The 21,947-nt window shown below is 48.1% G+C and overlaps 1 protein-coding gene across 1 annotated transcript; it reads left to right on the top strand.

Moving 5' to 3' along the window:
* The first annotated feature begins 585 nt into the window (after positions 1–585).
* On the top strand, positions 586–21,942 carry si:dkey-11f4.7 (piezo-type mechanosensitive ion channel component 2). Its single transcript, XM_067239697.1, has 55 exons — positions 586–649; positions 1,352–1,447; positions 3,028–3,129; positions 3,304–3,349; positions 3,453–3,606; positions 3,720–3,936; positions 4,102–4,315; positions 4,526–4,694; positions 4,782–4,877; positions 5,010–5,051; positions 5,233–5,365; positions 5,627–5,778; positions 6,113–6,376; positions 6,467–6,578; positions 6,787–6,965; positions 7,646–7,794; positions 7,952–8,119; positions 8,380–8,421; positions 8,975–9,007; positions 9,143–9,243; positions 9,464–9,636; positions 9,751–9,927; positions 10,021–10,173; positions 10,467–10,667; positions 10,806–11,010; positions 11,172–11,273; positions 11,459–11,624; positions 11,772–12,015; positions 12,181–12,277; positions 12,398–12,557; positions 12,777–12,866; positions 13,011–13,096; positions 13,214–13,291; positions 13,464–13,576; positions 13,690–13,810; positions 13,945–14,019; positions 14,141–14,307; positions 14,493–14,695; positions 14,809–14,955; positions 15,082–15,375; positions 15,736–15,994; positions 16,098–16,286; positions 16,501–16,699; positions 16,932–17,064; positions 17,203–17,350; positions 17,460–17,674; positions 17,960–18,118; positions 18,232–18,379; positions 18,537–18,725; positions 18,834–18,926; positions 19,071–19,240; positions 19,353–19,469; positions 19,611–19,690; positions 20,440–20,662; positions 21,200–21,942. The coding sequence occupies exons 1-55, from the start codon at positions 586–588 to the stop codon at positions 21,453–21,455; spliced, it is 8,163 nt and encodes a 2,720-aa protein (XP_067095798.1). The 3' UTR covers positions 21,456–21,942.
* The last annotated feature ends 5 nt before the right edge of the window (positions 21,943–21,947 follow it).

The raw sequence follows: 21,947 nt of genomic DNA, 5'->3' as shown, positions 1-21,947 counted from the left end.
AGAGACAACGATAAGGGGAGTATAGAGAAAGACAGGGGCCGATGGGTAGAAAGCATGAAATAAATAGAGGAGGCAGAAGCGAGCGAGCAAAACATCATCCCATGTATTTAAAACATCTCTTCTAACTTTGCCTCACCTGTATCTGATCTTGACACTACGGTCCATACTGTTGTTGTGTAGTTTTTGTCTTTTGGTCCTCAGGTCTATTGATCCTGTCTTGTTGCTACCTTGTCTGTAGTGTCAGCCCCTGCTGAGAGGGATTGGGAGCACCCCACGTAGAGGCTGAGGGTACTGAAGTTGCGGAAACAAGGGCTGGCTCTGGTTGTGTGACTCAGGGAGAGACCGGGTCAAAGGCAGGAAGAAGAGAAAACGGGGGAGATTGGGGGATAAACAACCCCCTCTGACTAGCAGGGAGACCAGGGGAGAGACTAGGTGGAGCGACTTTGTGAGTGTCTGACAGGGGGAGACCAAGAGAGAGAGAAAAAGGGGGAGCTTCCCCCAGGGTGATGTGTGAGGTGGTGAGAGTCCACTGCAGACCCAAACAGCAGAGAGAGGAAGAGAGAGCGTGAGTGTCTCTGTGCAACCATGGCAGGGGACCTGGTGGTGGGGATGCTGTACAACCTGATGTTTCCTCTCCTTCTGCTAGCAGGTGAGTGGGCTGGCTGAACTCACATTTGTCCTGTTGTCCCTTTGTGAGCTATGGGAATACAGCATGATACCGGAAAATAGGAGACAGTTTATTAACTACACATGTGATGCTGTTGGTTGTATTAGAGTACAGTGGTGAGGTTACAAATCTACTTAAAGATTTAAACTATTGTAGGACAAAAACATGTCTAAAAAATTCATTAATTGGGTTGTGTTGATACATTTATCCGTTTATTCTTGTTTGCCCAAATGGCCACTGTGCGATGATGTTACCATAGGAAACAGATCAGTGTGTAGCGATGTACTGGTGTGTATTGTGAAAGTGTAAACATGATGACTCTTCTTGTCTATTGGGAAATATTAAACACATGTAATAAATAACTCTGATACTAATTATAATATCGCTATACATACACATATTTAGTAATGAGTTTGTCTTTAAAGTTTGTCGTTACACATACTTAATAAAATACAGTAGAGCAATTCTGCGACCTGTGTACGAATGTGTTCGATATCGGATTAGCTGCAGCTAAAGTGTTTTATATCAGTGACCTTTGATCTTTTCATGGGAAGCCTCTTTGCAATAATATCTGACCTATGTTTCCAGTCTGTTGATTGAGCGAAGGTTTTGTGGAGTAAATATGTGTGCATATTTGTGTGTGTTTGTGGAGTGTGTGACATGCCTTTTTTCTTTCTGTCTCAGCGACATCTTTTCGCTACAATGGTCTGTCAGTGGTGTATTTCCTGTTCCTGCTCACCCTGCCCTTACTTCCCAACCCCACCCTCACCTCCATGAAAGGTAACGCATCTGAGAATCACCTAGCTGGCATGTCTGTGTCTGTGTGTCTGTGTGTGTGCGTGTGTGTGTGTATGTGTGTGTATGTGTTTACATAGTGGAAGCAGTAAGTATGGTCTTGTAATGTGCCACAGCAAGCATACAAGACCTGTGTGTCTGTGTGTTTCTGTCTGAGTGTGTGTGTGTGTGTGTGTGTGTGTGTGTGTGTGTGTGTGTGTGTGTGTGTGTGTGTGTGTGTGTGTGTGTGTGTGTGTGTGTGTGTGAGAGAGAGAGAGAGAGAGAAAGATAGGCATTGATTGACGATACATGCTGATGAATTAATGTATCATTCTGAGTTGTGAGTAAAGAGGAAACAACTGTTAGCGCTTATCAATTATGTATAACCTGGTAATACTAATTACATTGAGAGGAATTAAAAGTAGTGGTGTCAGCATTTGTGGATGCTTTTCTTGCATGCAGGCCTGTTTGAGTCTCTAAGAAGCTTCTGGATTCTTAAATGTCTCCAGATGCTTCTAGACTGTGCTACCATGCTGACATGACATCACTCTGAGGGCAGAGTGGTGAGGGGATTAAACAGATCATATTAGACCTGATGGAGGGGGAAAGGTTTAAATGAAACAAAGCTTTTAGTCAAAAAAACACACATCGGAAACACATTTGCTGGCTCAGCTCCTACTGTAACTGTAGTTGTTTTGACAAGTGTGTAATGGTCAAACACAGAGGATTAGACTTAGTCTGTAGATGGGTGGAATGGAAGATGCTTATACATAATATGTATAGATAATATGTGTATGTACAATGACATTACTTTTTTAAAGTATGCTTCAACCCTATTTATTTACTCAAAAGCAGGTGTGGTTTCATCTGTAGCCAGAGAGCTTGCATAAAATTCCTACTTCCACTTCGTAGTAACTTTTTAATTGAGGCCACATCTTCAATCTTCCAGTTAAGTAGGATTACACCATGGGGTTGCCTTCGGCAATGTCAAGATCCCAAATGAAGATTGTGTACTTTATACTTAAATGACGAACACCTCTCTTCTGGATGGCAGTATTCTAGTCAGATGATAACAAATTAGTTTTCCCTGACTTCCTATCACAGTATCCTGCAGTACTCTCTCCACAAATCTATCTGCCTCCACAATCCTCCACGGGGGAACCATGCTAGCAGGTTTTAATTATGCTGTTACGTTTTATAGCTAATTTCTGCTCCATTCCATCCATTTTAATGGTTATAGATAGCGATGTCTATAGCGTAGCGACGCCTGTACTCTCTCTGTCTCTGTCTCAGTCTCCCTACATAGTCTGTATACCAGGCCTGTGTGCCACAGACTAGTGTCAGAAATATAGAGTAATATATGTATTCAGTAGGCTACTGTAGACAGTACACTATGTAAGTAGACAGGGTACTCGTAGCCTACTGAATACATTGTGAGCCTGGACTACATGGCTACATTTGATCTCATCATCAACAATTACACATTCCATCTGCTCTTCTTCTCTTCTCCTCTCCTCTCTTCCCTTCTCTTCTCTTCCTCTCCTCCCCTCTACCTTCTTTCCTCCTTCTCTCTGTGCTGTATGAAGGGAGGACAGGCAGGTTCCTGGTGTTGATCTGTTCCACCAGTGTGACCTTCCTAGCTCTGCAGTGTTTCATGCAGATCACCTTTGCCTACGTTCCCCAGAACGGTAAGACCCATCCTCACTTCCCTCACTAACTAATCCATGTTCAGCTGCAATCCAAAACTAACCCTCTTTTCTCACTTCAGACTTTATGAGAGTCTACTGTAATACAGTAATGAACTAGTTTGTGACAGGTACATGTCACAAGTAAAGTGAGACCATGCTGTGTTTGTTCAACAGCCACAGAATATACAGAGAATGTTTTCTACCATCTGGGCATTGTACGGTAGGACCACTTCCTTGTTCTAAAATAATTGTAAAAGTCTGTGATATATCCAGCATGAGTATAAACTTGCTGTACATGTGGGTGGGTGTGTGTGTGTGTCCAGGTTCAGTGTGGTGGATCCATGGAACATTGTGCGTCTCCTGGCTCCAGACCTGGGGCTCTTCCTGTCTGGACTCTTTCTGCTCCGCCTCTGCAAGAAGCTGCTGCGCCCCGCTCCCCAGATCAGTTCCCATGACAACTGCATCACCTCCTCTGAGGTAGGCACCTGGACAGGAGAGGTGGAGAGAGAGAGAGTGAGAGTGAAAGAGAAGAAATGAGCTAAAGAGAGATAGCGAGGGAGAAATTCAACCCAATGTCCGTGTGACCACAGCAGGAAGAAGAAGTGTCGGATACAGAGTCTGAGGGAGGAAGTGACATCACAGGCGGCTCATCCTGTGACACCTCAGATGAGAGCACACCGGTCCAGTCAGCCCCGCCACAGTTTGTCACAAAGCTGTTGGTGTTTGCTGCAGGGGTCCGACTCGTCCTGTCCACCATCATGAACACTGCAGGGAAGGTGGTGGTCACCATACTGCTGGGCCTGGCTGGTAGGACCCCCATACTACAGAACCCTCTACTCCCATTCTAGAAAACCCTCTACTACCATACTAGAGAACCCTGTACCCCCATACTACAGAACCCATAACGCCCATACTACAGAACCCTACTCCACCACACTCATACATACCATACCTACTCTTTCCTCCCTGCAGGCATCGCCCTGCCCTCCCTGACGTCTGGGGTGTATTTCGGGACATTCTTGGGCCTAGTGTGGTGGTGGGTGTTTGGGCGCTCCATCAACCTGCTAGTCTTCAGCACCCTGTGTGTGTTCATGGCCATCTTCAGTGCTGGACACCTTCTGGCCCTCTACCTCTACCAGCTGCCCCTGGCCCAGCATCTTGTGCCCCCCCACGACATCTACGCCAGGTAGAGGAGGGTGTGTGAGAGGATACTGTCCAAGGCATCGAGCCGGAGTCAAGTTTGGTGTGATAACTTTGATATTGTTTAGTATTCACATCTCTCGGTTGTGCTGCTACTTCGAAAACACACCAATGACCCCGCTACTCCTAACCCCTCCCTTGAGCCTCTTTGACCTCTCTCTCTCTTCCCCCCACCCCCACCCCCCACACTCCCCAGGTTGTTTGGCATGACAGCCTTCATCCACACCAACCAGTCAGAGCCCTACAGCCTGGGCTTGCACGCTGACGCTAGCTGGCCTGTGTTCACCAACCCACTGGCTCTGCTGCTGCTGTACTACACCCTGGTGGCCTTGCTGCACAAGTGGGTCCACCTCAGCGAGGAACAGGTACCACAACCCACCGCTTGGTGTGTGTGCGTTTGTGTGTGTCAGGGGGCGTGTGTGGGTTTTCAGCATTGCGTGTGTGGCTGGTAGGTCACAGAGGAGAAGCCGCAGACTCCAGTGGAGAGCCCTGGGCAGGAGCCTCCAAGCTTCTGTAAGATCATGTACATCCCTGGAGACAGGAACGAGGTGAGGAACCACTCAAGAACATTTGAACATGTTCCTGCTGTGTTAACATTTCCAACAAAATCTCTGTTCTGATATTTGAGTTTGAGCATAAATCCTGTGTTTGTTCTTTATGTTTGTCACTCTCATTTACAGCTTCTAACCAGCACAGACGAAGAGACCTACCTACCAGACGAGGTAACCATGATGCTTCTTGAGAAGGAAACCAAAGAATGGATTGGTTAACAAACCTCAGTTCAATTGACCTTTTTTGTCTTTACTACTTTTATTCTACTTACATTTTCCTCAGTGATAACTTATCACAACTTTTTTAATGAGGGCTTGGGTTGACGGTGTGGTGTGTATTCCTGCTCCCCAGCCCATGGTGCTAATGGCGGGGACTTCCTGGCATGACCTGCACAGCCGCCAGCTGGGCTCACGGCTGGGTGAGGGCGGCTACACCAACTGCTACCCTCCTCCCCAGTATGAAGGAGCAGACTCACTGTCACAAGGTACCAGCTGTCTTCTCTATGTCTCCATGGAGTTAGGCTTTAGTTTAGTAGCCAGTGGTTTAGGTAATGTGGTGCCCCCAAAGGAACAAAGACATAAATTATTTAGTGATTGGTTCCTACCCTTGAGTTGTCTGAAAGGTACTGTATAATTACCATGCAATCTCCTCTCATTTCCTTTCATTTGCTTCTATTACCTCCCGTCCCCTCCCCACTCCTCCCTTGTTCCCTCTCCTCCCCTCTTCTATCCACTCCCTTCCTCAGAGTTAGACACAGAAGCAGAGGAAAAAGAGAGGACTGAGTTATCAGGAAGTGGCGTGGAGACTCCTCCCCCCACGCCGGCCCCCAGTGGTCTGGTTGTATTTGGTCTGCTGGTCATGAAACACAGCTACGTTAGCGCCCTCATCATCATGATGGTACCCAGCCTCACTCTGCATGTTTACAATATGGATCATACTCTTAGAATTACCATGTGGGTTGAGAGCTATGTATTCTTCTGTATGTAATATGGGTTTTATACATTTTTGTTTACAGTACAATACGCAGGCTTACAGGGAGAAGCACGTTTTGTTATATTTGCTGAAATAAAATAGGAGTGGCTTTGAAGGAAGGGGTGGGTTTGAATGTTTTCGAACTCAAGCTGAAATTGGTTGGCTCGCAAAACTTAGCTATCCTGCCTTTAGGGTCTTTATTCTACTGACCTTGGACTCTGCGTCCTGGTGTGTGTAATCCTGCCTTCCTGTTTCCCAGGTGTGGAGCATCACCTATAACAGCTGGTTGACCTTTGCCCTGCTGGTGTGGTCCTGCGCCATCTGGGTGATGCGTGACCGCCGGCGCTACGCCATGCTGAGTGCACCCTTCCTGGCGGTGTACGGCACAGTGCTGGTGGGTGTGGCCTGGTTCAGCGGGCTGAGACTGAGCAGGGATGAGATCTACCCCCACCTGCACCCCGCCATGGTGGTGGACTTTGACCTCAGCAGCTCCTCTGCACCCTGCGCCCACCTGGGAGCCAAGGTCAGGGAGCAGAGGTCACAGGGTAGAGCCGGAGGGTGTCGTTTTTTCTGCTTCTCTGTGCTGTTTGCTGACGGCTCACTGCGTCTCCAGGTGTGCTATGCCTTCAGTTTCTGGCTGCTGTTCCGTCAGCAACTACGGGAGCGAAAGGAGGAGCAGAGCCTGCAGGAGATGGAGACTCTGGATGAAGTCAAAGTTCTGCCACGTACTTCACCTCCTTTTCCACTTCCCTTCTGGAAATGATCCGTTCATCATTCCATCTCCAAGCAGCAATAACGTATCGTTATAACATATCCTCTCCCTCTTTCCTTGTTTTTCACCTTCTTCTTCATTACCGTCACCCCCCTCCCACCACCCCATGCCCACTTCTCCTCACCCCTCTCTCTCCCCCCCCCCCCCCCCCCCCCCCTCAGCAGAACCAGAACCCTCCCCCCTGGTCTCTCTGCTGAGCAAGGAGCTGAGGGGCTTCCTGGTGAAGTACTGGATCCTGTTCTGCTGCTCCATGTTCTTCGTGGTCAGCTTCTCGGGGAAGGTGATGGTCTACAAGATCCTCTATATCGTCCTCTTCCTCTTCTGCGTCGTACTCTACCAGGTGGTAAAGCCCTCTGTGTTTGTGTGTGTGGGTGTGCTTGTCCCTACTTTTCATCTAAGAAACTATAGAGATGCAGTCAGGGTATCTACCTAAAAACAAAGCAGCGCTTTGTTTACAAACCTGGAGTGGGTGGAAGGAATCGAGTTGTGACACGTTCACCTGTCTCCCCCCTTTGCTCGCCCCCTCTTCCTGCCCCCTCACTTCCCCCTTCCCTCCCCCCTCTTCCTGCACCTCTCAGAAGTCCCTCATCAATACGCTGGCTGTTATGAGTATTGATTCTGACTCATAAACACAGACACAAACATTTCTGCTGCTGTTTTCCCTGTTTCTGCCCTTCTAGTGTTTCTGCTGACCTGGTAAAGTGGCCACTAACAGCTGCCTAATGGCCTGGCCTAGCCTCACACAGAGACTGAAGACCCACATAAACCTTTGTCTGTGCTATTCCTGCGTCCCCACTTGTTGTCCTCCACTTAGGAAGGCCATGGGAGTGCTTCATAATAACCATGCTGTTGGATGCTACTTTAGCTTATACTGTAGATCTAGAATTTTGAACAGCAGACTTTTTACCTGAGTTGACATCTGAAACACGACCCAGTCGAGCCATCCCCTTTCCTTCTGCCTGTTGCTGACTCATCCTCTCCCTCATCTTCTCCACCCTCTAACCTCTATCCCTTCGTCAGGTTCGTTACGACGTGTGGCGCCGGGTGCTGAAGTACTTCTGGGCGGTGGTGGTGGGCTACTCCATGCTGGTGCTCATCGCCATCTACATGTACCAGTTCAGGAGTGTCTCTGGCCTCTTCAGGCAGATCATGGGCATGTCAGAGGAGGGGTGAGGCTCAGGGGGGTCAAAGGTCAAATCTGAACAGGCCTTGAAATGGCATGGCTTAAAAACAGAGGCAGGGACAAATCAAAACATTCTCTGTCGCTGTATGTCTCTGTCGACTGAGCCTTCACCCCGCGCGCGTGTGTCTGCCGTCCCACTGCAGCCTGCGTGACCTGGGTCTGGAGCAGTACGACACGGTGGAGCTGTTTGCCAAGATCCTGCTCCCCGCCACCTTCCTGCTGGCCTGCATCCTGCAGCTGCACTACTTCAACAACGACTTCCTGGAGCTCACGGACCTTGACAACGTCCCTGTCTGCCAGGGAGCTAACAGGTCAGCAAGAAATGCTACCACCAACCTGTAGCTGGTCTCCACTTCAGTTGGGAGGATGGAAACCGATCCTATTTCATGATTCTTTCATATCATCTCCATGGTTGTGTTTTCCATACAGAACATGGCCTGTAGGGTTGCAGTTACCAGCCTTGAAAAGTCCCACTGCTCTGCAGCAAACAGCAGATTGCCTTGTGGTGGATGGATGGTAACTCAGCCTAACAGTGTGTGTGGTTGTTGTGTTCATGTGTTCCCACACCCAGAGAGAAGGAGCTGAGGAACTCAGTCAGTGTGATCTCTGAAACGTAAGAGCCAGCCCACTGTTTCCCTATCTGGCATGATGCACTGCTGATCACTTTTAATGGTGAAGTACATTCACATGCACCAGGAAGGTCAACTAGGTGTTTTCTAGAAATGTCTTTGGTGGTTCCTGTGGGAGAATTTAAGGACGTTAAAGAACGAATGTTGCAAAAGAGAAACCAGAGAAGGTTTTTCCAGAAGGTTCTCCCGAAGGTACAACCTAAGAAGCCCTTTTGGAAACTGCTCCAAAAGAGTGTGCTGTTTCCCAACTGGCTGCACACCTCGCTGCTTTACGCACACAGCTGGCTCACTCCGAGAAGACTTAGCTGAGCAGAATCAATAACTGGAGGCAAGGGAAAGATATTCTCACATTGTGATGAGTACATAGAGGTGCCATTATGAGAATAGAGAGAGATACACGTTTGTTTTGATTTTTCCTCATCCAACCAAGCACATCGCGTTAACATAATGCTCTGCCTGAAATTGTTGATGGGATATACCTGTCTAGTAAAAGGTCTTGTAGACTTCTGATTCTAAAATGAATCCTTATCTCCTCAGGATCAAAGAAAACATTGAGAAGCTCCAGCAAAGGTAACAGATCCTTATCTCGGATTGGATTGTGAAGTTATTAATCATCAGTAATTAAATCCCAGCACTGCAATTAATGTGGTGAACCCAAGAATACAGAGTCTGACTGTGGTGTTTCTACTCTGTTTCTACTGGCAGACTGGTGAAGGAGCAGCTGAGTGGGGAGAGCCAGGAGACCCTGGACAGTATCGGACTGTCCACGTCCTCTGAAGGGAAAGACGCACAGCAGGAAGAGAAAGGTATCTGGCAAGTTACTGGTATTCTACACTGGTGTCATCCACCAGTACCAGTGTATTCAATTGGTTTCTGAACCCAAACAGGAACCGGGAGGCTTTTACCTCGGTGAAGTACCACATGAAATCTCAGGCTTTAGCTTAGCAGACTAGCTTAGGGGTTTTGAGCCTCATCTGTCCCTCGGTGTCCTTGTTTTGTGTACATTTGTGTGTGTGTTTGTCTCAGGCAGCCCAGGGGAGCCAATGGGCAAGTGGACACGGATTGTAGACCGAGGCAGCCTGTTGTTGCTGCAAGGCCTGCTAGGCCTCCACAGGGCCCAGGAGATGGGCTGGAGAATCCTAGAGCTCCACAGCCTCAAGATTGTCTCCACTGTTATCATCTGGGTATCCTTGCAAGAGGTCCGAGCATGTGTGTGTGTGTGATGTGCCTTCAAGTAGTCACCGTCCTTCTATAACTGCTAATTTTACAAGGTGCATATCTGCTGCTACTAAAAATGTGTCTGTGTGTTCCAGGTGTCCCTGATGAACTTCCTGTTCCTGGTGCTGTGGACTCTAGCTCTGCCCGTGCCCCGACTCCAGCCCCTTGCCTCCAGTGTATCCTGTGTGTGGGCCTGCATCATGGTGGTTTGTAAGATGATGTATCAGCTCAAAGTCATCAAGCCTCTTGAGTACTCCTCCAACTGCACCGACGTGAGTCCAGCGCTATGCCTGCTGCCAGACCATTACCAAACACTGTCTGGAAATTCATGTGTGTGTGTACTGTAATATGTGTCTGTGTTCCAGCATTTGTTATCAGTCAATGGAACAGATACGGTTCTGGAAGGGAACATGGCTGAGCTGCTGAAGAGGTCAGTTCTATACGTGGAACCTGTGGATCCAGCCGTGTGGTGTGGAGAGCTGAGGAAGTGTGAGGACCGGATCCTCCCCTGCCTGCGGGTAGGACCTCCTCTCCTTCCTCGGGAAAACTCACAGACCTGCAGATCTAACTAAGGAACTAAGGAACACAAACTACAAAAATGACATATTGGCCCCAATCATGATTTTACTAGACACAAGGATTCTTCAAATTATTTTGGGGTTTGGTGTTTCTATTGTGTGTGTGTGTGCGTGTGTGTGTGTGTGTGTGGAGGGGCTTTCTAGATATTTAACCTGTAATGTTGTTGATCGTTCTGTGACTCTCCCAAAAGTTTCTTAAAGTTCTAAGGGTTCCGTTTTCTATGCCTTCTCAGAACCACCTGATGGTTCTGGGCGTGCTTCTGTTTGAGGTGACCGTGCACCGTCACCAGCTCTACTACCGTCTCCATAACGACCTGAAGACCCCTCCGTTCAGCATCATCTTCCAAGGAATCACCCGGCAACACCTGGACCAAGGCATCCTACCCTGCCTCAAGTACATGGTCAACTACGCCTACTACAAGTTTGGACTGGAGGTACCTCAGGGTTAAAATCTGAATTTCATAATCAGACTTGACAGACTTATATGGGAAGTTTGTATTTGACTATATTTTCCAACATGTGACTGATAGTTCCTCCAGCCTATAATATGTGGACTTACCACTTTTTCCCAGGTGTGCTTAATCGTGGCAGTGAATGTGATTGGCCAGCGTATGGATTTCTACGCACTGCTACACTCCTGCGCGCTTTTGGCTGTCCTGTCCCGGCGTCGCAGAAAGGCCATTGGGGAGGTTTGGCTCAAGTACTGCTACTTCACAACAGGCCTGATGATCCTCCAGTACCTGCTCTGCATCGGACTGCCCCCTGCCTTCTGCCTCGGTAACACAATGCCTCAGTGACTCACTAGCAGTCACTCTGAGGAAAGGAGTAAAGAGAAATACCTTGCGCTGACTTTTAAAGGCGTGTCCACCCAATACAGTAACTGAGCTGTGTTGTGTTCTTGTGCCCTCCCCCCTTTCCTCCCCTCCTCTCTCTGTCAGACTACCCCTGGAGGACCTCCAGCCAGCCCCTGACCTCCAACATCATCAAGTGGTTCTACTTGCCAGACTTTGCCATGAGCCCCAACCCTTCCTTCATCCTATGTGAGTCAGTCTGCCTCACCATGTACAGTGGCACAAAAATATCAGAACCGACAGATTTGAAATCTGTTATAGGATGATCATTTGTTTGCCATTATTTAGTCTTTTCTTGTGAATTTTAGCATCAAGTAGTTGTTACATGGAAGAAAGCAGGACTGCCATTTGTGGAAGTTGTGTTTTGTTTGCAGATGACCACTTCCTGTTGCTGTGTGCGGCGCTGCAGTTGCACATGTTTCAGGAGGAGAACCGTGCGGCCGTGCGTCTCCTGGCCGGGGAGAACGTTGAGATCAGCCGCAGCCTGGACCCCTGCTCCCTCAACCAGTATATCCCTGTTAACAACTTCCTCCACTGCAGGTCTGGGACACACACACACACACTCACACACGTACGTACACACACACACACACAACCACACTCACACACTCATACACTCACACACACAAACACAGAAACACACATAATAAAAACATTGCTTTTCCCCTGCGTGTCCACTCCCTCCAGGTCCTACTTGGACATGGTGAAGGTATTTGCGTTCAGCTACTTCTTCTGGCTGGTGTTGTGTCTTATCTTCATCACGGGCACAACACGCATCAACATCTTCTGCCTGGGCTACCTGGTGGCCTGCTTCTACTTCATGTTGTTTGGGGGCAGCCTGCTCATGCAGCCAGTGCGCTACATCCTGCGTCTGTGGGACTGGCTGATTGGCTACACCTGCTTCGTCATCGCCATGAAGAACCTGTTGTCTGTAAGTCTGGTCTTCTCTCTGGCAGTTGACTCAGATGTTTATTATGGAGCCAGAGTGCTGTTGTGGAGTTTCTTTTACGTCATGGGCATCACATGCACTTATGGAAAGACAGGCTATTGTTAATACACCTCTTTATAGTGCTGCTAATGTGTGTGTGCATCACAGCTTGGCTCCTGTGCGTACCTGGATAGCCTGCTGAAAAATGGTTGCTGGCTCATCCAAGCCTTCAGCATGGTCTGCACCATCAATGGCTACGATATCCGTAAGAGCATCTCTTAAATAAACAGCAACCCTTTTGTTTCAGTGTATACCTTCTTGTATTTACTGTACTGTGTGAGTAGTCTCATCTCTGGATGTATGTTTTCATTCCCATGTGATCAAGCGGCCCCGGATGACAAATGTGAGCTGCCGGAGGGCGAGGCTGGTATCGTGTGGGACGCCATCTGCTTCACTGTCCTCCTAGTGCAGAGACGAGTCTTCCTCAGCTACTACTTCCTGTACGTGGTGTCAGACCTCAGGGCCTCCAAGATCCTAGCCGCCAGGTCAGTCTCCAGATTTTGCTGGTTTCTAAATTGACGCAGTCCCCAAACGCATTCCAAACACAGCCGGTCTTTTGTTCTTAGTAGTCCTCAGATGGCGGCGTGTCACTCATGACATCTATCTGTAAGTTCGGCATTCAGTTGGGCCTCTCTGAGGCCAACTGACCAGCAGGGTCGATGGGGTTAGCATTTAAGGGTTCAGTCCCTCACTGTGGTTCCCAGGGGAGCGGAGCTGTTTGAGGCCAAGGTGAAGAAGCTGGTGGCTGCCAGGCTGGAGATGGAGAAGAAATCTGTGGAGACGCTGAAGAAACAGTAAGAAACGGATCACATCTCTAGATCTCAATGATGCCTACACTCACCGATCAAGTTAAAGCAGAACAGGCTAGAACTGTAAGGCTTTACTAAACAGGAGACATTGTACTGTATGTGTACTTTGGTGATCTCTTCTCTCTCTAGGATGGAGAAGATCAAGTCCAAGCAGAGGAGTCATCCTGCAGGACCTTCCGGAACAACAGAACCCCCTGCAGTCGAGGACACACATGGTAAAGTCCGGAATTACATGATTATTTAATTAAGTTTTCATTGCCGTTCTCACTGAATGAATGACCACATGGATGTAGCCATGGATGAAGGAGTGAAGGATGGACTGTGTTTTCCAGATGGGAGTGTGGGAAGAGAGAGTGGAGGACAGGGAGACCAGGGTCAGTGGTGGAAGCCCTGGGTCTCCCAGCCTACAGGTGAGTGCTGCTCTGTCAGAACAGGACTGCACTGTACATTCAGAGGCACAGAGGCAGGGCTGAGGCATCTTCAACCTCGTCCAGTGATTAGAGATCACAGTGGTTTAGTGCATTGTAGAAAATACGATTGCCATTGAGTACTGCTAAAATATCATTTTCCTGGGTCCTCCAGTGGGGGACTCTTGTGGATATCACCTGTTTGAGAGTGACAGTGAAGAAGAGGAGGAGGAGGTTCAAGAGAGCAAAGAGGAAGATGCACCACCTAAGAAGAAAACTGCCTTTCAGGTGAAACCTGCTGATCCGCCATGTTGTATGAAAGTTACCCAATAAACACTGATAATGGGCATACATATTTCTGTGATAAATATAAACCTGCAGGCTGTGTGTGTGGTCCTCAGCTTGCCTATGATGCCTGGGTCACCAGCTCCAAGGCAGCACTGAAAGGACATAAGAAGGAGGAGAAGAAGATGAAAAAGGAGGAGAAGAGGAGAGCAAAGAGAGAGCTACAGAGACAGCAGGGTAAAAGTGAGGGACCGCAGAGCACAGTACCATAGCTGCTGAGACACTAAGAGGTATGTGTTCTTCTGTAACGTTATGTACTTTGTGTATGTGTGTGTGTGCTTGTGTGTCTGTGTGTGTGTGTACTCTCCCAGGTATCGACAGAGCAGACTCCAGTGAGGATGAGTTGGAAGACAGTTGTCCAAATGAAGATGGAGAGGAGGAGAAAGGTCTGATGTAGTAGTACAGTAGTGCTGTTGTTTCCACTATTGGCTCATTTAGGATGACATCACCTGCTTAAGAATGACCTCATCTGAACTGATCTTCTAAGACATGTTGCTCCTCCCACAGAGAATATTCTCCAGCGCTGTCTGGACACTCTCAGGTTCGGATGGGTCGTCCTCCTGTCGCTGATTGATGACCTCACAGAGGGCCTGAACTCCTTTTGCAAAAACAACCTGGCCATTTCTAAGGTGCTGCGCTTTGAGAGGGCCCTGCTGAATGAGCAGCAAAAGAAGGTAGGACCTCTCCACAGGCAGCAGCACAGCTAAACTACATGACCACACCTCTGAGAGTCTCTTCAAGTCCTGTCCTCCAGAGCCAGATTTATGTATAACTCTGGATAAATATGAGCTAAAATTGCTAAAATTGTTACACATATCTATTCAAATATTTACTCTCCCTCCCTCCCTCTGCCCCACAGGGTAAAGAAGTGTCTCAGGACAGCGTGAAGCGTTTCTATGACAACTGGAGGTCCAGACAGAGCACGCTGGCCTCGCTGGATGACGAGGAGGAGGTGCCTCTGACCCCCGCCTCCTCGCCCCCGCCCCTCCCCTCCTCCCCCCGGGGCTACGCCAAACTAAGGCACGCCCATTCCAAGCTGTCCTGGGGCAGCAGTATTTCCAGGTCGGCTGTTATACATTACCATACCAACATACGAAAAAATATACACATTTTTGTTTTTGTACTAAATGATGTGTGTGTGCGGGGGGGTGGTCTGTTTGTGTGTTTCGTCCCAGCTGCATGACAGATGAGACCCTGCTGATGTCTCGTCAGCCCACCCAGGATGACCTGGAAGACCCTCCTCTCCTGGAGCTTCCCATCCACGAGCTCAGACGCAAGCTCCTCAAGACAGCCAATGTGGAGAGTGACGAGCCTCCTCCCAGGTCAGGGGTCAGGGGGTACATGTTTGTTTTCATGTCTGGTCTCAGGTCTCCCTCTCCTTCCTGTCAGAAAGGAGTGTCTCTTTTGAGACACTTCTTGCTGTATGTCTGGGTATGACTGTCCAACAGCCTTGAAGATGCCACTCCTGAGAGGGAGGACAGAGAGACAGAGCCCCAGTTTAAAGAGGAGGAACAGGAGGAGCAGAAGCAGGGGGAGGAGGTGGACACGGCTGACCAAGAGGAGGAGTGGAGAGAGGGAGCACAGGGGCAGGAGCAGTGGAGAGAAGAAGAGGAGGAGGAAGAGAAAGCTGATCTCCTGGAAGTCGTGGACCGTGAGGGGCTGAGCGTGGATCTCCCAGACTCCCCCAGGCCTTTGAGCCAGGAGACCAGGAACCTCACCGCCAGCGAGCTCCTTCTTAACAAGTGGGTCATCATGGGATATGTCTTTTTTAAACGTATTAGCTCGTCCAGAAACCATTCCTGTCCACAGAGGCTTGAATAAATACACACGGCTCCTTGGTTTTCTGAACACCAACATACTGTTGCATGAAATTTTTATTATTATTTCATTATGTAATTGCAATAATAATGAATTTGCGAGCCACGGCTGTGCTGATGTTGTTTGGACATCGCTTGGTACAAAAGGTTAAGCTGAATTCATATTAAATGTAAATGGTGTTGTGGGCACGATCACGCTATTTAACCTTGCCAATTAAGATTAATTTTTCTTTTTACGCATTATTGTCTCTCCTATATTTCTCTCGGCCCCATTCTCCCCTGCAGCATGTTTGACAATGATGAGATCGGCGAGTCGGATAAGTTCTACCAGTCTCTGCCCAGACACCTGCGCCTGACGCTGGCCCTCTACAACACCATGGTGTCCCAGTCGGAGATGCTTTGCTACTTTGTCATCATCCTCAACCACGTTGTGTCTGCCTCGATGCTCACCCTGATCCTCCCCGTCCTCATCTTCCTCTGGGCCATGCTGTCTGTCCCCAGGCCCACCAAACGCTTCTGGATGGCTGCTATCATATACACAGAGGTACACACACACACACACACACACACACACGTACTGTACAGAGAGTACATGCACATCTAAATGTGTTCTGAACTGCATGCTGTATGACTCCCCTCTCTCCCAGCTGACTGTGGTGGTGAAGTATTTCTTCCAGTTTGGCTTCTTCCCCTGGACCACCTCAGCCTACCGCGGCATCAACGCAGACCGCCCCTTTGCCCTGCCCAACATTGTCGGCGTGGAGAAGAAAGACGGATACGTCCTTTTCGACCTGATTCAACTGCTCGCTCTCTTCTTCCATCGCTCCATCCTTAAGGTCTACTGACTGTGTGTGTGTGTGTATTTGTATCTGATAGTAGAGATACAACCCACGCGTCTGAATAAAAGTGTGCGTCAGTGAATATGTGAAAGAATACATCCTGCTGTGAACCAACTGGCTCCTACTCCTACCAGACAATAGACAAGCCTAGGTCTGTGCTGTTGATGTCACTGCCTCAACTCTCCCGCCTGTCCTGTCCTCACCTCTGCAGTGCCACGGCTTGTGGGACAACAAAGAGGTGGAGATGCCTGACTTCTTCAAGAAGCTGAAGAAGAAGACAGAGAAGAAGAAGATGGCAGGAGAGAGAGGAGAGAAGGGGGCAGGGAAGCGACGGGTGCCATTCCTTCCCCTCCAGGCCTCCACTACATCATGGTTTTGCAGACGGAAGGGGGACAGCTCCACAGAGAACGGTACACGGGACTAGCATGTTCTTACAGATACATCACACTTGTGGTGCTCTATGAAGGGTCACATATACAGTACTGACACATTGACAGGTGGATTTCTTTATTTTGAAGTGGATCATCTTAAGTCAAAGTGAACTAAGAAACCTTTTTGGACTAGTTTAGCATGGTGTATTTCATCATTCCAACCTGACTGAATAACCCGGCTGCCTGTTGGCGGACTGCCACGGTTCCACAGGAGACGTGCAGGTTAAGAAGCGCCACTCCAAGAGGAGGAGAGGCCACTCTAAGGTTCCCCTGACCAGGAAAGAGAGAATCAAGCAGCAGATCAGAGAGAGGATGCTGGAGGCCAAGGCTGCAGTCATAGAAGTGTGAGCACTGGGATTCAAATCGGGAAAACAAAATTACATGTGATTAAAAAAAATCCAAATCCTAATCTGACTGAAACTGAATGGTCTCTGACTGGGATGCTAGTTTGATACTCATCTGTGTTGTTGCTGTCTCCACAGAGCCCTGCACATCTACCTTCCCATCAGGCAGTTCTTTTATGACATCATCCACCCAGAGTACAGCCCAGTGTGTGACGTCTACACTCTTATGTTCATCATTGATGTCGTCAACTTCATCGTCATCATATTTGGATACTGGGCCTTTGGGGTTAGTACCTGTGGAGTTGGAGAGAGGAGAAAAGACATGTCTCCTCTCCTTTTAAATACTATCCTCTCTGTACTCTTCTCTCCTGACCTGTGTGTTGTCGTCCCCTCAGAAACACAGTGCATCAGCAGACATCACAGAGTCTCTGTCTGAGGACCAGGTTCCTGAGGCCTTCCTGGTCATGCTGCTGATCCAGTTTGGCACCATGATTGTGGACCGGGCCCTCTATCTAAAAAAGACCCTGATGGGGAAGTGTGTGTTTCAAGTGGTCCTGGTGTTTGGAATACACTTCTGGATGTTCTTCATCTTGCCTGGGGTCACAGAGAGGTCTGAGTTCTCCAACTGAAAAAGCTGTGTTGCCCAAATGAGATGTTAACGTACTGAATTTGAGATCAGTGACTATTAGATGGTAACTCATGGTTAGGTTAAGTTAGGACCTGGCTAGGTTACAGTTTGGTTTATTTCAGTTAAATGTATGGTTTAAGTCAGGGTCATCCCAAGGATCACAGAGTTCAATTTGATGTTGATGTCCAAGGAATTTTCTCTGTGTGTGTAAGAAACCTTGTCTGAACTATGATGTCTGATGTTACTGGGTTCCGTTACATGTTTCAGGAGGTTCAACCAGAACAAAGTGGCCCAGCTCTGGTATTTCGTAAAGTGTATCTACTTTGGCCTGTCAGCCTATCAGATCAAGTGTGGCTACCCCAACCGCGTCTTGGGAAACTTCCTCACCAAGAACTACAACTACCTCAACCTCTTCCTCTTCCAGGGGTGAGAACGCTTCACCTCTCAGATGGATCAATCTCAGAAATACTCAGTACTGGACACAAGCCAAATGATATGAGCTACCTAACCTTCCTCCTCCTCTCTCCTCACGCACTCAGCTTCCGGATGGTTCCATTCCTGACTGAGATGCGGGCGGTGATGGACTGGGTCTGGACCGACACCACCCTCAGCCTGTCCAGCTGGATCTGTGTGGAGGACATCTACGCCAACATTTTCATCCTCAGGTGCGGGAGGGAGTCGGAGAAGGTCAGTGTGCACATGTGCTCCCCCCAGACTAGATCTGCAACACAAATTGCTCGTGTGAATCAATGAGGAATTTGAATGCAACTTCAACACAAGATCGAGTGCTCTAGTCAAACACAGTCTGGTTTCTGGAGATCATACAAGTGATGTGTTGCTCCAGAAATACCCCCACGTGCCTGGTCAGAAGAAGAAGAAGGTGGTGAAGTATGGGATGGGAGGCTTCATCATCTTCGCACTCATTTGCATCATCTGGTTCCCTCTTCTCTTCATGTCATTGGTCAAATCAGTGGCAGGGGTGATCAATCAGCCTCTTGATGTGTCCATCCAGCTAGGCATAGCAGGATATGAGGTAAGCAGTAACCAACTAAAATAGGAACTCTTAATCTGTCTCTGCCCTCTCCCCCACTGTGACTGCTGACCAGTGATGACGTGTGTGTGTGCGTGTCTGCCTTCACAGCCTCTGTTCACCATGAGTGCCCAAGAGCAGAACCTGGTTCCATACTCTGGAGCAGGCTTCAACCGTCTTACCAACCGCTATGCCACTCACCCAGTAAGCCTTCCCATCACCCCCCTGAACCCAAACCTGAAATTCACCTGTCTGCCTTCATCCATGTCCACTCTCTGTCTCTCTCTCTCTCTCTCACTCACTCCCCCCCCCCCCCCCCCCGGCCATCCCTCCTTCTCCCTCCCCCAGTCAGCGATGCAGTTCATAGTGAACTACGGGGCCGAGGACCTTGTGACGGCTAAGCTCAAGAGTGATGCCAGTCTGCTGTGGACCATCAGCCCAGCCAGCAGGGAAGCCATGATCCAGGAGCTCAGCAACTCCTCCCACATATACATCACCCTCCATTGGACACTGCTCAGGTGGAGCATGCTCACTAGCACCAGCCCCTGGACTTCTATGTGTATGGCCTCAAATATGCTTGTACGTTTGTGTGTGAGTGTGTGTCTCTGTTTGTGTGTGTGTTGTGTCCAGAAATGCCTCTCTGTCGGAGCACGCAGAGTCAGTGGGAGAACACACTGTGAAGTATGAGGACCAAGCACTGAGAGACGGATTAGTCCGGATGCTTAAAGGGACACACAGTGAACCTGTGTGAGTCATCACAAATTCCAGCTCTTGCTGACTTAGAGGCTTTTGGAGCCCTTTATCAATAAAAACCCATCAAACAAACCACCTTTGTAGAGAAGATTTTACCTTCCCTTGTTGTTCAGTCTCTCTTGTTCCGCTTGACAGGATTATTCACAACCTACTACCCAAGTTCATCCGAGGGCCCTCTGGCCCAGAATCCAAGATGGCGTCCAGACTACAGGTCGGTAAGTAGTAACACTCTGACTCTGTCACTCCAACACAGGGAATGGAAGTTCCTGTAGAAGTTCCAGTAGAATGGAAGTTCCAATGGTTTCTATCCAAGGGTCATCGGGTTTCTGAATGGACATTGATATGGACATTGATACATTTCTCACTGGTCACTTTACCCTGATACATTTCTCACTAGTCACTTAACACACTATCACTTTCAGTTCATTATTGCACTATTGCACTAAGTTACAACACTTGTCTTAGGTTAGTTAGGTCTATAAGGTTAGTATAGGTCATAATGTGTATTAGAGGTCTAGTACATTGTATTGTATATTGCAAACCATTTTGTATATTTAGGAGATTTATTATTATTTTATTTATATTCTATTTTAGCTTATCATAGATGTAATCTACATTCTTAGTACTTATATGTTATGTTATGCCAGGTTGCTTTGCATTGTCTTGTCCCAAGAATTTCAGTGCCCAGTCTGACCTTGTGTTGTTCTGTGCACCTGACAATAAAAACTTGAAACTAGATGGACTGTATATAATACATAAAGCTTTACTCAGGTTTGAACATAGTTACACATTTTACATACAGGTATGACTCTCAGCCCTTTAGTCACAAACACCACACCTGCCTCTCTTTCTTTTTCCTCTTTCTACAACTCCTCTTTCTGTCTTTTCCTTGCTGACCCACCTTGTCATTCTCTGCCTCTCTATACTTCTCTGTTCCTCCTTTGTTTCCATCTGTTCCTCCCAGAGCACTCTGACCGACCAGACGACATAAAAACCTTCGCCTTCTTCCGCCCCCTGTCCATAAAGCTGCAACGCAGCAATGGGAGTGAGAAGGGAGGTCAGTGGTGGGTGGTGGAGGAGTGTGCTCCAGGTCCCATCCATGTCCAGAGCAGCTGTGGCAGCATTGAGATAGGGGTGTTCAACAACAAGGTCAGCCCATCCAGTTTGGGCTTCCTGGCAGGACACGGGTAGGTCACACACGCATACCACACATAGGCTATACACACATGCACATGCATACGACACGTATACGCATACCACACACGCAATTGTGACATCCCCAGAGGGTCAGACCAAGAAGATCGGCCCTTACAGCCCGGTCATGGGCATTAACGTTGAGCTGTTTCCCGCTCCCTAAGCAAAATGGCTGACAGGGCTCAGGAGGGAGTAGAGCCTTAAGCCAGAGGGAGTCTGAGGGAGAAAGGGTGAGAGCCAGTCACCAGCATGAATACTCCTGGCAGATAACATAATAGTTACATAATAGTTTTGAGGTGCCTCACAAACAGGCGTGAGCGGCCAAGAAGGGTGGATCGAAACTCCCTGGAAGACTAGTTTTCTGTTGTTACTTTTTGTTTAATTTAAAACGCATTGTTTTCTGCCTCAGGTCTCATGAATTGTATTTGTCTCAGCGGTCTGACTCTCTGGTTGTCACAACATATATACACACATACACACCCAGGCCTCTTCTTGCCTAAAACCCCTTGATCTCTCCTTCTCTTCCACAGCATTGTGGGTCTGTACATGTCCGTGGTGTTGGTCATCGGGAAATTTGTCCGGGAGTTCTTCAACGGGATTTCACGCTCTATCATGTTTGAGGAACTGCCTTGTGTAGACCGTGTTCTGAAGCTCTGTACAGACATCTTTGTGGTGAGGGAGACAGGCGAGATGGAGCTGGAGGAAACACTGTTTGAGAAGCTTATCTTCCTCTACCGCTCACCAGAGACCATGATCAAGATGACCAGAGAGAAGAAGGAAAGCTAAAGCTGGGTGGCCCGGAAGGTTCCCTTGGAAGCTTTCACCAGGCTACATCAGACCAAAATATATAGGTTTAACCATGATGGACATAGCTCCAACTAATCTTGATTGGTGGCGGGCGATGTAAATTCCAACTATTTAAAATATTGAGACTTTTATCCAGCAAAAGTATGGAGCTGCCATCTTGAAATACCTATTCCTGACAGGGCAGAGACAGACATCATCGCTATCATAAAGAGGACAGTAGATCAAACACTTTCTTATTGTTCACCGTCAGTTCTCTCAAGTTCACATTGTGATTGCAAAAATGCATGCATTTTTAACTGCTGACTGTTTATACAATGTTTACAACAGCAGGCCATAATCCTTAGAAATATGAAAAATATGTGACCATCATGTCAAGCCTACTCATTAAAGTGCAGAGATATATAAATTCCAGTGACATACTTTTGGTATCTAACCTCATGTTGCCCTGTACTATTCTCTCTGTACATGATG

This window comes from Osmerus mordax, chromosome 7 (genome assembly GCF_038355195.1).
Source record: "Osmerus mordax isolate fOsmMor3 chromosome 7, fOsmMor3.pri, whole genome shotgun sequence".
NCBI lineage: Eukaryota > Metazoa > Chordata > Actinopteri > Osmeriformes > Osmeridae > Osmerus > Osmerus mordax.
The sequence above is the reverse complement of the archived record's forward strand: the minus strand, read 5'-3'. Positions and strand labels throughout refer to the sequence as shown.

Excerpts from the sequence above, each read along its gene's own strand:
- si:dkey-11f4.7 (XM_067239697.1), top strand. The coding sequence starts at position 586 with ATGGCAGGGGACCTGGTGGTGGGGATGCTGTACAACCTGATGTTTCCT. Across the intron at positions 650-1,351 it reads TCCTCTCCTTCTGCTAGCAG|CGACATCTTTTCGCTACAAT; the intron begins GTGAGTGGGCTG and ends TTTCTGTCTCAG. Across the intron at positions 18,726-18,833 it reads TAGGCATAGCAGGATATGAG|CCTCTGTTCACCATGAGTGC; the intron begins GTAAGCAGTAAC and ends CTGCCTTCACAG.